The 15031-nt window shown below is 40.0% G+C and overlaps 1 protein-coding gene across 2 annotated transcripts in view; it reads left to right on the top strand.

Annotated features, from left to right (window-relative positions):
• Positions 1-15031, top strand: part of KDM5B (lysine demethylase 5B) — a 73359-nt gene that overhangs the window by 26384 nt on the left and 31944 nt on the right. The window contains exons 3-5 of one of the 2 annotated variants that reach the window (XM_057550936.1): positions 142-264; positions 915-1085; positions 13118-13252. In XM_057550936.1, the coding sequence (XP_057406919.1) occupies positions 142-264; positions 915-1085; positions 13118-13252 (429 nt within the window). The remainder of the gene's footprint in view (positions 1-141; positions 265-914; positions 1086-13117; positions 13253-15031) is intronic. The other variant, XM_057550941.1, reaches the window with a different exon arrangement.

The following is a 15031-nucleotide window of genomic DNA, read 5'->3' as shown; positions in this document are numbered from 1 at the left end:
TGGGGAAGTTTCCCCTATTGAATTCATAAGTGGTATTGCACTTAAATATTCTAAGAATGAAAATATCACATGCACAGGTAATAGACAGGAGCTTTATATAATAAGCTAGGTAAAAGTAAAACTCAGTTCTTTGTCATTTAGGCTCAAACTCGTGTAAAATTAAATTTCTTGGACCAGATTGCAAAGTACTGGGAATTACAGGGAAGTACTCTGAAAATTCCACATGTGGAGAGGAAGATCTTGGACTTGTTTCAGCTTAATAAGGTAAAAGCCTAATGACCATCTTTCTCACTGAATAATTTTTCTGACAGCATGAATTTGATCTTCTTTGCCTTAAAATAAGAAATTTACTGCTTGAAATATGTAAAATAAAATTCTTCATTTAGTTTTCTGATTAATTGGTCTCTGCTTGTCAGGTCTGAAAGCCTTATCTTGTGAAATATTTTGCTGCCACCTGTTTTTTGGTAATTTTTAAACTTCGTAGTGGTCCTCTTAGATATTCCTGTCTGTTTTATTGCAGATAAGACAACAGAGGCTTTCAGTGTCCAAGTTGACCAACTGAAAAGGCTGAGTTATAATTCTATATCTTAAAGTTCATTTCAGTCTAAAGCCTGCATTATTTCCACCAGACATGCTGCCGTTCTTGCTACTCCTCAGTTTACTAGAACCTTTTCTTTATCAGAGATTTCATTGCTAATTTAATTCTTCCTCATGGAAAGTCTTGGCTGCTTTGGGGAACTGAGAAGTAGCTTTTGGAGGGGTACAAAAAGTTTATGGAATATGCTGTTAAAAGCAGTGTTTTAAATTCCTAGTTTAAAATTAATAATGCATATATATATATTTTACTTGGAAAATGTATTTTTAAAAGATGACCACAGCCAAGAACTAATTTCTTTTGCTGTTTTATTTAACAGTTAGTTGCAGAGGAAGGTGGATTTGCAGTTGTTTGCAAGGATAGAAAATGGACCAAAATTGCCACCAAGATGGGGTTTGCTCCTGGCAAAGCTGTAGGCTCCCATATCAGAGGGCATTATGAGCGAATTCTCAACCCCTACAACTTATTCCTGTCTGGAGACAGTTTGAGGGTGAGTGGGGCTAGCCTTAACCTGTTTTATTTCACTGCTTATTGGCACATGGTCTTTGGGAGGAATGAAAAGGCCTTGATTATGTGTGGAAGACTTGCTTGGAAGACTTTTGTTTTATGGATTTTTCCTCCAATGTTTTAGTTCTGTTTTGAGAGCAACCATACTAAGAAGGTTGTTTTGGAATGAATAAGGTTACAGAGGAAATATTCTTTTGTTATCAAAAACTGAAATCTGTATTAACTTCACTATAGATGTTCCTTTCTTACAGCAGTTGGTTATTACCTACTTGTTACGGCTTATGCTTTTGCATTCACTTACTGTTTAAAGTGTATTCCTGGTTGTCACATGAAAATACAACCTGTGAAATAACTTGCCTGCCTGCTCTCTTTTGCCAGCTGAGGGCTCCAAGGAGATTTTCATAGAATGTTGACATTGGTAGAGAGTAGGGGACTCAGTATTGCTGGACAGCTCATGGAGCCCTCTGCTAATAGTTCCTATGTAACCGTGTTTGTTTGCTTACAAAGGTGGTTTTTTTTTTTTTTTTTTTTTTTTTTTTGCGGGTGACATTTTGGCAAGTTTTTTTTTCTTTCTTTTTCCTTTTTTTAAATTAATTAATTTATTTAGTTATTTTTGGCTGTGTTGGGTCTTCGTTTCTGTGCGAGGGCTTTCTCTAGTTGCGGCGAGTGGGGGCCACTCTTCATCGCGGTGCGCGGGCCTCTCACTATCGCGGCCTCTCTTGTTGCGGGGCACAGGCTCCAAACGCGCAGGCTCAGTAGTTGTGGCTCACAGGCCTAGTTGCTCCGCGGTATGTGGGATCTTCCCAGACCAGGGCTCGAACCCGTGTCCCCTGCATTGGCAGGCAGATTCTCAACCACTGCGCCACCAGGGAAGCCCTAAAGGTGGTATTTGCCAAATTATTCAGACACAAACTTTTATTCTAATTAAAAGCAAAACAATATTATAAAAGCTTCCCACTTACTTTAGGCCCTGGTAGAAAGCAGAATGTCATAATTGTTTACACTCTTTGAGATATTCTACACTAGAGCAGTGAGCCCTATAATTTTAGGAATTGTTACTGTGCTATAGAGAGGGAGAAAGATCACAACATAGTTTCCGAGGGTAAACCTGCTAATCAAAACTCTTGTCTTGATACAGACATATCATCTGGAATGCTTAAATCCTATACGTTTTCGTAGCATTGTGTTTTTCTTTTCTCTCTCCCTTGATTCCAGGTGGGCTTTCTTTTTAGTCTAGAAAATGTGACTAATCTAATACTCAGAAAGTTGTTTAAAGAAATGTGCACTGTGTGAATGTTTAGTGAACCCATGGATGAAATTGTTTAAAGTGTTGTATATGGAGCCTTTATGTCTCTGTTTTATAGTCAGATCTACATACAGTTGCCCACAATAGATTTTCTCCTTTGAACCTTTTTATCTCGGTGCAGAAGTTAGATGAATAAGGGGAGAGAGAGCGTCTCCCTGCTTTATGGGTTTAGAAACAGCTCGTCTATATACTTAGAGAGGCCCTAAGTTTCATAGTTGAAAAGTGGGTAAGCATTTATACAGTCATAGTCTGAAAGGAACAGGTATTTAACGATACCCTTTACAAACATTACATCTACAACACAGATAAATATCTGTTGAGGGGCCTACTGATACATGTTCCTTGTGGAAAGTATAAAAACAAAGGAAAGTATGATGAAAATAAATCCCTCCTAATCCTAATCCTCTTATCTGCTTTTTCTTTCAAGGCTATTTTTATGCACATATACACAAATTGGAAGTGTTTTCTTTAGGTATACAGTATTGTTCCTGCTTAACATGTCACTGTATATTTTTGAAGATACAGGTTTTTTGGGTTTTTTTAAAAATTTATTTATTTTTGGCTGCGTTGGGTCTTCATTGCTGTGCTCAGGCTTTCTCTAGTTGTGGCAAGCTGGGGCTACTCTTCGTTATGTACTCAGGCTTCTCATTGTGGTGGCTTCTCTTTTGCGGAGCACGGGCTCTAGGCATGCAGGCTTCAGTAGTGACAGCACACAGGCCCAGTAGTTGTGGCTCGCGGGCTCTAGAGCGCAGGCTCAGTAGTTGTGGCGCACGGGCTTAGTTGCTCCACAGCATGTGGGATCTTCCCAGACCAGGGCTCGAACCCGTGTGCCCTGCATTGGCAGGCAGATTCTTAACCCCTGTGCCACCAGGGAAGCCTGAAGATACAGGTTTTAATGACCCTGTGTCATTCCATTTTAATACCCATAACTTGATTTGATTTCACCTGTTGCTCAATTCTTTTATTTTTCTGGAATTTTTGAATTTTATTTATTTTTTTATACAGCAGGTTCTCATTAGTTATCTATTTTATACATATTAGTGTATATATGACAATCCTAATTTCCCAGTTCATCCCACCACCATGACCCCGTCCCGCCACTTTCCCCCCTTGGTGTCCATACGTTTGTTTTCTACATCTGTGTCTCAATTTCTGCCCTGCAAACCAGTTCATCTGTACCATTTTTCTAGATTCGACATACATGTGTTAATATACGATATTTGTTTTTCTCTTTCTGACTTACTTCACTCTGTACGACAGTCTCTGGATCCATCCACATCTCTACAAATGACCCAATTTCATTCCTTTTTATGGCTGAGTAATATTCCATTGTATATATGTACCACATCTTCTTTATCCATTTGTCTGTCAGTGGGCATTTAGGTTGCTTCCATGACCTGGCTATTGTAAATAGTGCTGCAATGAACATTGGGGTCTTTTTTTTTTTTAATTTTTTTTATTTATTATTTGTTTATTATGTTTATTTTTGGCTGTGTTGGGTCTTCGTTTCTGTGTGAGGGCTTTCTCCAGTTGCGGCGAGTGGGGGCCACTCTTCATCGCGGTGCGCGGGCCTGTCACTATCGCGGCCTCTCTTGTTGCGGAGCAGAGGCTCCAGACGCTCAGGCTCAGTAGTTGTGGCTCACGGGCCCAGTTGCTCCGCGGCACGTGGGATCTTCCCAGACCAGGGCTCGAACCCGTGTCCCCTGCACTGGCAGGCAGATTCTCAACCACTGCGCCACCAGGGAAGCCCGGGGTCTTTTTGAATTATGGTTTTCTCTGGGTATATGCCCAGTAGTGGGATTGCTGGGTCGTATGGTAATTTTATTTTTAGTTTTTTAATGACCCTCCATACTGTTCTCCATAGTGGCTGTATCAATTTACATTCCCACAACACTTCAAGAGGGTTCCCTTTTCTCCACACCCTCTCCAGCATTTGTTGTTTGTAGATTTTCTGATGATGCCCATTCTAACTGGTGTGAGGTGATAACCTCATTGTAATTTTGATTTGCATTTCTCTAATAATTAGTGATGTTGAGCAGTTTTTCATGCGCTTCTTGGCCATCTGTATGTCTTCTTTGGAGAAATGTCTATTTAGGTCTTCTGCCCATTTTTGGATTGAGTTGTTTGTTTTTTTAATATTGAGCTGCATGAGCTGTTTATATATTTTGGAGATTAATCCTTTGTCCATTGATTCGTTTGGAAATATTTTCTCCCATTCTGAGGGTTGTCATTTTGTCTTGTTTGTAGTTTCCTTTGCTGTGCAAAAGCTTTGAAGTTTCATTAGGTCCCATCTGTTTTATTTCCATTTCTCTAGGAAGTGGATCACAAAAGATCTTGCTGTGATTTATGTCAAAGAGTGTTCCTCCTATGTTTTCCTCTAAGAGTTTTATAGTGTCCGGTCCTACATTTAGGTCTCTAATCCATTTTGAGTTTACTTTTGTGTATGGTGTTAGGGAGTGTTCTAATTTCATTCTTTTACATGCAGCTGTCCAGTTTTCCCAGCACCACTTATTGAAGAGACTGTCTTTTCTCCATTGTATATCTTTGCCTCCTTTGTCATAGATTAGTTGACCGTAGGTGCATGGGTTTATCTCTGGGCTTTCTATCTTGTTCCATTGATCTATGTTTCTGTTTTTGTGCCAGTACCATATTGTCTTGATTACTATAGCTTTGTAGTATAGTCTGAAGTCAGGGAGTCTGATTCCTCCAGCTCCGTTGTTTTTTTCCGCGCAAGACTGCTTTGGCTATTCAGGGTCTTTTGTGTCTCCATACAAATTTTAAGATGATTTGTTCTAGTTCCATAAAAAATGCCATTGGTAACTTGATAGGGATTGCATTGAATCTGTAGATTGCTTTGGGTAGTATAGTCATTTTCACAATATTGATTCTTCCAATCCAGGAACATGGTATATCTCTCCATCTGTTGGTATCATCTTTAATTTCTTTCATCAGTGTCTTATAGTTTTCTGCATACAGGTCTTTTGTCTCCCTAGGTAGGTTTATTCCTAGGTATTTTATTCTTTTTGTTGCAATGGTAAATGGGAGTGTTTCCATAATTTCTCTTTCAGATTTTTCATCATTAGTGTATAGGAATGCAAGAGATTTCTGTGCATTAATTTTGTATCCTGCAACTTTACCAGATTCATTGATTAGCTCTAGTAGTTTTCTGGTGGCATCTTTAGGATTCTCTATGTATAGTATCATGTCATCTGCAAACGGTGACAGTTGTACTTCTGCTTTACCAGTTTGTATTCCTTTTATTTATTTTCTTCGCTGATTGCCATGGCTAGGACTTCCAGAACTATGTTGAATAATAGTAGTGAGAGTGGATATCCTTGTCTCGTTCCTGATCTTAGAGGAAATGCTTTCAGTTTTTCACCATTGAGAATGATGTTTGCTGTGGGTTTGTCATATATGGCCTTTATTATGTTGAGGTAGGTTCCCTCTATGCCCACTTTCTGGAGAGTTTTTTATCATAAATGGGTGTTGAATTTTGTCAATTTTGTCCTTACTGGATTCCATATGTGAATATGGTTTTTCTTCTTCAGTTTGTTAATATGATGTATCACGTTGATTGATTTGCGTATATTGAAGAATCCTTGCATCCCTGGGATAAATCCCACTTGATCGTGGTGTATGATCCTTTTAATGTGTTGTTGGATTCTGTTTGCTAGTATTTTGTTGAGGATTTTTGCATCTATATTCATCAGTGATATTGGTCTGTAATTTTCTTCTTTTGTAGTGTCTTTGTCTGGTTTTGGTATCAGGGTGATGGTGACCTCACAGAATGAGTTTGGGAGTGTTCCTTCCTCTGCCGTTTTTTGGAAGAGTTTGAGAAGGATGGGTGTTGGCTCTTCTCTAAATGTTTGATAGAATTCACCTGTGAAGCCATCTGGTCCTGGACTTTTGTTTGTTGGAAGATTTTTAATCACAGTTCCAATTTCATTACCGATTGGTCTGTTCATATTTTCTGTTTCTTTCTGGTTCAGTCTTGGAAGGTTATACCTTTCTAAGAATTTGTCCATTTCTTCCAGGTTGTCCATTTTATTGGCATAGAGTTGCTTGTAGTAGTCTCTTAGGATGCTTTGTATTTCAGTGGTGTCTGTTGTAACTTCTCCTTTTTCATTTCTAATTTTATTGATTTGAGTCCTCTCCCTCTTTTTCTTGATGAGTGTGGCTAATGGTTTATCAATTTTGTTTATCTTCTCAAAGAACAAGCTTTTAGTTTTATTGATCTTTGCTATTGTTTTCTTTGTTTCTATTTCATTTATTTCTGCTCTGATCTTTATGATTTCTTTCCTTCTGCTAACTTTGGGTTTTGTTTGTTCTTCTTTCTCTAGTTCCTTTAGGTGTAAGGTTGGATTGTTTATTTGAGGTTTTTCTTGTTTCTAGAGGTAGGCTTGTATTGCTGTAAACTTCCCTCTTAGAACTGCTTTTGCTGCATCCCATAGGTTTTGGATCATCATGTTTTCATTGTCATTTGTCTCTAGGTATTTTTTGATTTCCTCTTTGATTTCTTCAGTGATCTTTTGGTTATTTAGTAACGTATTGTTTAGCCTCCATGTGTTTGTGTTTTTTACGTTTTTTCCCCCTGTAATTGATTTTTTAAAACAATAAATTCCTTTATTTTATTGATTTAATTCTGGCTGCATTGGGTCTTCGTTGCTGGGCATGGGCTTTCTCTAGTTGCAGAGAGCTGGGGCTACTCTACATTGTGGTGCACAGGCTTCTCATTGTGGTGGCTTCTCTTGTTGCAGGGCACAGGCTCTAAGCGTGGGCTTCAGTAGTTGTGGCTCGCAGGCTCAGTAGTTGTGGCTCGCGGGAGCTAGAGTGCAGGCTCAGTAGTTGTGGCGCACGGGATTAGTTGCTCCGCAGCATGTGGGATCTTCCTGGACCAGGGCTCGGACCTATGTCCCCTGCATTGGCAGGTGGATTCTTAACCACTGTGCCACCAGGGAAACCCCCCTCTAATTGATTTCTAACCTCATAGCATTGTGGTCAGAAAACATGCTTGATATGATTTCAATTTTCTTAAATTTACCAAGGCTTGATTTGTGACCCAAGATGTGATCTATCCTGGAGAATGTTCCGTATGCACCTGAGAAGAAAGTGTAATCTGCTGTTTTTGGATGGAATGTCCTATAAATATCAATTAAATCAATCTGGTCTTTTGTGTCATTTAAAGCTTGTGTTTCCTTATTAACTTTCTGTCTGTATGATCTGTCCATTGGTGTAAGTAAGGTGTTAAAAGTCCCCCACTATTATTGTGTTACTGTTGATATCCTCTTTTTTTTTAATTTTTAAATTATTTTTTTAAAATTTATTTATTTATGGCTGTGTTGGGTCTTCGTTGCTGTGCGCAGGCTTTTTCTAGTTGTGGTGGGCAGGGGCTGCTCTTCGTTGAGGTGTGCATGCTTCTCATTGCGGTGGCTTCTCTTATTGCGGATCACAAGCTCTATGCGTGCGAGCTTCAGTAGTTGTGGCATGTGGCCTCAGTAGTTGTGGCTCACGGGCTCTAGAGTGCAGGCTCAGTAGTTGTGGTGCATGGGCTTAGTTGCTCTGTGGCATGTGGGATCTTCCAGACCAGGGCTCAAACCTGTGTACCCTGTATTGGCAGGTGGTTTCTTAACCACTGTGCCACTGGGGAAGTCCCTCCATTTCCTCTTTTATAGCTGTTGGCAGTTGTCTTATGCATTGACATGCTCCTATGCTGGGTGCATATATATTTATAATTGTTATATCTTCTTCTTGGATTGATCCCTTGATCATTATGTAGTGTCCCTCCTTGTCTCTTGTAACATTCTTTATTTTAAAGTCTATTTTATCTGATATGAGTATTGCTATTCCACCTTTCTTTTGATTTCCATTTGCATGGAATATCTTTTTCCATCTGCTCACTTTCAGTCTGTATGTGTCCCTAGGTCTGAAGTGGGTCTCTTGTAGACAGCATATATACAGGTCTTGTTTTTGTATCCATTCAGCCAGTCTGTGTCTTTTGGTTGGAGCATTTAATCCATTAACGTTTAAGGTAATTATTGATATGTATGTTCCTGTTACCATTTTCTTAATTGTTATGGGTTTGTTTTTTGTAGGTCCTTTTCTTTTCTTGTGTTTCCCACTTAGAGAAGTTCCTTAAGCATTTGTTGTAGAGCTGGTTTGGTGGTGCTGAATTCTCTTAACTTTTGCTCGTCTGTAAAACTTTTGATTTCTCCGTCGAATCTGAATGAGATCCTTGCCAGGTAAAGTAATCTTGGTTGTATGTTCTTCCCTTTCATCACTTTAAATATATCATGCCACTCCCTTCTGGCTTGTATAGTTTCTGCTGAGAAATCAGCTGTTAACCTTATGGGAGTTCCCTTGTATGTTATTTGTCATTTTTTCCTTGTTGCTTTCAATAATTTTTCTTTGCCTTTAATTTTTGTCAGTTTGATTACTATGTGCCTTGGCGTGTTTCTCCTTGGGTTTATCCTGCCTGGGACTCTCTGCGCTTCCTGGACTTGGGTGGCTATTTCCTTTCCCATGTCAGGGAAGTTTTTGACTCTAATCTCTTCATATATTTTCTCGGGTCCCTTCTCTCTCTCTTCTCCTTCTGGGACCCCTATAATGCAAATGTTGGTGCGTTTAATGTTGTCCCAGAGGTCTCTTAGGCTGTCTTCATTTCTTTTCATTCTTTTTTCTTTATTCTGTTCCACAACAGTGAATTCCACCATTCTGTCTTCCAGGTCATTTATCCGTTCTTCTGCCTCAGTTATTCGCTATTGATTCCTTCTAGTGTACTTTTCATTTCAGTTACTGTATTGTTCATCTCTGTTTGTTTGTTTTTTAATTCTTCTAGGTGTTTGTTCTTTAATTCTTCTAAGTCTTTGTTAAACATTTCTTGCATCTTCTTGATCTTTGCCTGCTTTCTTTTTCCAAGGTCCTGGATCATCTTCACTGTCGTTATTCTGAATTCTTTTTCTGGAAGGTTGCCTATCTCCAGTTCATTTGATTGTTTTTCTGGGGTTTTATTAGTTCCTTCATCTGGTAGAAAGTCCTCTCTGCCTTTTAATTTTGTCCATCTGTCTGTGAATGTCTCCTCTTGCTGAATTCTTTGTGCATAAATTTTTATGCCCATTTCTGATTTTTGAAAATAATTCTTAGAGGAAAGGAGAATTAAAATACATATTTTTAAAAAAGAGTGGAAAACAGCAACGCGAAGCCACTGCACACCCTTAGAATGACCAACGTTCAGAACGTGACAGCGCCACATGCTGGCGAAGATGCGGAGCCACGGGGACTGTTTTCCTTTGCTGGTGGGGATACAAAATGGAACTGCCACTTGGGAGGACAGTTGGGCAGTTTCTTAGAAAACTAATAAACATGCTTTTATCGTACAATGCAGCAATCACATTCCTTGGTATTTACCCAGAGGAGTTGCAAACTTATATCCACACAGAAATCTGCATGTGGATATTTGTAGCAGGTTTGTTATTCATAATTGCCAAAAGTTGGAGGTAACCAAGATGTCCTTTAGTAGGCGAATGGATAAACAAATTGTGGTACAGCCAGACGATGGAGGCTAAAAAACAATGAGCTGTCAAGTCATGAGAGGACAAGAAGGGACCTTAAGTGCATTTTTTTTTCTTTAGGATTTATTTATTATTTATTTATTTGTTTTATTTATTTTTGGCTGCGTTGGGTCTTAGTTGTGGCATGCGGGATCCTTCGTTGTGGTGTATGGGCTTCCCTCTAGTTGTGGTGTGCAGGTTTTTTTCTCTTCTCTAGTTGTGGCGTGTGGGCTCTGTAGTTTGTGGCCCGCAGGCTCTAGTTGAGGTGTGTGAGCTCAGGAGTTGCGGCGCATGGTCTTAGTTGCCCTGCAGCATGTGGGATCTTGGTTCCCTGACCACTGATCGAACCCGCATTCCCTGCATTGTAAGGTGGATTCTTTACCACTGGACCACCAGGGAAGTCCCAAGTGCATGCTTTTATGAAAGTTAAAGAAGCCAATATGAAAGGACTGCATCTACTGTATGATTCCAACTCAGTGGTATTCTGGAAAAGAAAAAACTATGGAGACAGTAAAAAGATCAGTGGTTGCAAGGGGCTGGGGACAGGAGTGTAAGATGAATAGGCAGAGCACAGAGAATTATTAGGGCAGTGAAAGTACTCTGGATGATCCTCTACCTTTGTCCAAGCTCATAGAATGTACAGCACCAAGAGTGAACCCTGACGTGTGAACTGTGGACTTTGGGTGATGTGTGAATGTAGGTTCATCAGTTATAGCAAATGTTCTACTACTCTGGTGGGGGATGTTGATGATGGGGGAGGCTGTGCATGTGTGGGGGCAGCTGGTGTATGGTAAATCTAGGCACCTTCCTCTCAACTAGGCTGTAAACCTAAAACTGCTCTTAAAGGGGGCAGGGGGAGAGTGCACAATGAAGGAACTGTTGCAAAAGGGTAAACTCAAGCCTAAAGTAAGTTTCGGGAAACTTGAGAGAAGTTGAGTGGTGATGTGCTGGATAACGGGACAGAGGCCTCAGTCTTGTATCCCTGTGTTTTCTAAATGTCTTAAGGGATTGCTCTCCCCCTGTAGGATGATGTCATTACAGTGTGATGATACAAATCACCTCTAAATCCCAGTTTCTCAAACAAAGGTTTAAGAGTTGGCATGCGATAGCATTAAATATAAAACAAACACATCAAGTGTATGTTTTGAATCCTGGTTTGACACAAAATAATCTCTTCATATATATTCTAAAGAGCTTCTGAGCTTGATTTTATCTTAGTTCTTCAAAGTCCTTATACAGCCAAGCAGGCCATGGATTACAGAACCATTTAGACTAGTGGGAGATGAGAACCACATATATAACATCTGAATTTCTGACCATCCACTTAATAAAATGTCTGTGATTCAGCTCACTTCATATCTCCACCATCACACATACTTTCAGGTCTCAATAGAAAGTTTATATAATACATAAAGGAGGTTAATTTAGATGGGGGACAGGTTTTATTCCCATCTGCATGTTTTCATTGAACATACTCTAAACGCTCAATTGAGGACTTGTTATGGAATGGACAGTGATATTCCATACTAGTTGAGTTGATGTTTCTAGATCAGATCAGTGTATAGGTTTAATTAGAAGAAGCAGAATATTTAATATTATAGGTTGTGCTCCCAGTGGTAGATTTGTTACTTGTTTAGAGTATCAAGAAATCTACTCTAGTATTTTTGTAATAGTACATATTACTTAAATGTCAGAAATAGATTGTGTTAGATGGTTGCTCTGTATTTTCTTTTGTCCTTCTCCCCATTCTCTGGATTCTTTCTGCAAATGTCAGGAGGAAGGAGCCAGTCATGTTAGTGACACTGCATGGTTGTAATGGTGCTCGCAGAGCCAAGAGTTGTAGAAGGTTATAATTTCAGTGTATCTTATTACAAGTATGGATGATACAGTAGACCTTCAGTGGTTACATTTTGGAGCCTGCTTTTAAAAATGCTTCCTGTGGCATTTGTAGGACCTCTTATAAAGGAGTGGTATTTACTTGAAATTCATATTAGATTCAGTGGTAATATTTTGTTGTCACTGTGTTTTGTTGTATTGGCATTAAATACTGTTTTTCGGTGAGCTTAGAATCAAACTAAAAAGAAAAATCAAAGCAAGAAGAGATTCTTCTGTGATCAGAACCGAAGTTATTGCTGTGGGCTATCTATTAACCTTTGCCTTGTGAGTTAGACTTTGTAGGAATATATTGAAGAAAAGGAAAGCTTTAATAAGGGATAATAGTCACGTGGTCTGTTTTCTCAATTCAAATGATATCTTTTTGATAATAGAAGGTTGCTAATTATGTTTAAACCTACAGGATTGTAAAATTTAGAAAACTTACTGGATTCCATATTTTATTACTGTAAACATTTTTAAAATGAGATATTCTGATTATAGAAAGCTATTTGGGGAACATACAGGGGGCCTTTCTAGCAGTTTGGGCCTTCACTTAATTTACAGTTGCAAGCAGGGATAATTGTCGCTGGCTCATGGGGACTGCCTCGAGCCTGCTGTGGCCTGTTGTAACCTGGTGAGGTGATATCAACAATTAAATGAATTGAAGCAACACCATTCACCTCCTGAAAAAAAGTCAAGCTGTTATAACTATATGTGTGTGTATATGGTTGGTAACTGCAGACTTGTCTTTGTGTTTATTTAGATTTAAAAAATTGCACACCTGTTATGTATTTCCATAAATCATTGTAAAATATACCCTGCAAAAATCCAGTGAAATTCTCTTAAGATTAAAAAAGGGGGAAGGGACTTCCCTGGTGGGGCAGTGGTTAAGGATCCGCCTGCCAATGCAGGGGACACGGGTTCGAGCCCTGCTCTGGGAAGATCCCACATGCTGCAGAGCAACTAAGCCCGTGCGCCACAACTACTGAGCCTTCGCTCTAGAGCCTGCGAGCCACAACTACTGAGCCCGCGAGCCACAGCTACTGAGCCCACGTGCCACAACTACTGAAGCCCGTGTGCCCAGAGCCTGTGCTCCGCAACAAGAGAAGCCACCGCAATGAGAAGCCCGCGCACCGCAATGAAGAGTAGCCCCCTCTTGCCGCAACTAGAGAAAGCCCGTGCGCAGCAACGAAGACCCAACGCAGCCAAAATTAAAAATAAATAAATTTATTTTTTTAAAAAAGGGGTGGGGGAGAATTCATCAGTACAGTTGTGTTTTATTTCCAGTGTCTGCAGAAGCCAAACCTGACCACAGACACAAAGGACAAGGAGTACAAACCCCATGATATTCCCCAGAGGCAGTCTGTGCAGCCCTTGGAAACGTGTCCCCCAGCTCGACGAGCAAAACGCATGAGAGCGGAGGTGAGAGCCTCGTGAGGTTGATCAGACAGGCCTCAAGTCCCGGTGCTGACGTGTGTCTGACCCTGGATTTCTCTCATGCACGTGCTCTTCATAGATTGAACTTTACTAGCCTCACAGAGGGATGCTGTGTATACTCTAGCTTTTACACTTGGGGGAATTGCACTGTCAGAGGAGCGAGGAATTGAAATCTTTCTAGGTTTATGCTGCCTGGACAGTCAGCTGCTGCATGGTTAACGGTCAGAGCCTAGGGAAGAGTAGGTGAATAGGCGTTCATCGTGACCCTCGTGATGTCGGGCAAGGTTTACTGGGAATTAAGGTTAGTAGGAGTGCAGTTGGAGATTTTTGCTGAAAAGTACTGTTTTTGAGAGGTTACGAAGAAGGTAGTGAAAGCTGTTTTTCTCAGACTTCCTGAAGAGGAGTATGGAATCCGTGGCAAACATTTATGCTAAGCCGGAAAATATTCAGGCAGCAAGGGGGGCTGGTGATATAACACACAGATAAAATGAGAGTGAAGCATGAGGGAAGATGAGGAGTGAAATACTTAAGAAAGACAAGTTGCTCTTAGATTTTTCTGCTCTGAGAGGTTTCTCCTGGAAAGGGAGAAGAGTATTCTCCCAGTTACCTTGTTCCCACACAGAGGTGGGAGGGTTTTGGGTTCCTTGATGGACATGTGAGTATGAAGAGTCAGTGGTTAATATATTAGGAACAGTTTAGAACTGGGAAGCCTCATGGCATTCGTTAGGTTTCTAAATCAATAGTTGGGTTATTTAATAATTATTGGTGAGGATGAAAAAAAATCAGCCATTTTGGTTTCTGAGGAAATGGATAAATAAGAGAATTACTTTTCACTTAGGTAAGTTGGAGATATGAAAAAATTTGGCAACTCCATTTTTTTGAAGTGAGAATCCCTCAGAATAGGAACATATATGGTTATTTGAAGCCCACAAGCAGGCTTCAAGTTTATTCATCTTAAAGTCAGTTCTTGTTTGAGCACATCTTGATCTTTAAATGTGTAAGACGTGCCCAGTGCTGTGGATGCCTAGACCTGTCTTGATGACACATCGAGGTGACGGTGTGGCCCTGGAAGAGATCGTGTTAGCAGTGGACATCCTGACTGTGCACGAATGAGCACAGGCACAGTTCCACTGCGTCACTTGTGTCCCAGAGCAGACGGGGCTTGCTTATCAACCAGTATGCGCACTTCGTGGACACCAGGTACTGAGACTGGCTCACACGCTCTCACTGATGAGGGCGCCGTGACTCAGCGGTGTTAGGGGAGCAGTTGGTAGTGACAGTTCACTACAAGAATTAATGGAAACTTGTTGTGGAAGCTGAGTTTTCCTTGAATGCTGTCATACTTTGGAAGAGCCAGCACACTCTTCTAGGCTGATGAAATTACGTTATTTATGTAACTGTTTAGGATTTGGCTAAGTTATGACTGAACAAAGTATAAGTTGTGAGTAGATGAGAACTGAGGAACTTCTAGGAGGAAATACACACTGTTCCCAGTTTGGGTAGTAACACTTCCCATAAGTCATCCTGATCCTTTGACTTTTCCCTAAATTTTTGACCTGTTGAAGTGGAGAATACTCCTAACTTCTAAGTTTCCTCACTCATTCTTTAAGTAATAAAAATATTAAGGGTGGAATCTCTGCTCTAAGGGAGAGAGTTTTGAATATCCTATTAATAGAGATAATTTATAAGATTATAGGCACTTTGTGATTCCAGTTGGATTTTAGAAGATTTCTGTCTTTTTAAAGGAAATATTCATGTATATGA

The sequence above is a fragment of the Balaenoptera acutorostrata genome, chromosome 1 (assembly GCF_949987535.1).
Source record: "Balaenoptera acutorostrata chromosome 1, mBalAcu1.1, whole genome shotgun sequence".
Lineage (NCBI taxonomy): Eukaryota > Metazoa > Chordata > Mammalia > Artiodactyla > Balaenopteridae > Balaenoptera > Balaenoptera acutorostrata.
The sequence above is the reverse complement of the archived record's forward strand: the minus strand, read 5'-3'. Positions and strand labels throughout refer to the sequence as shown.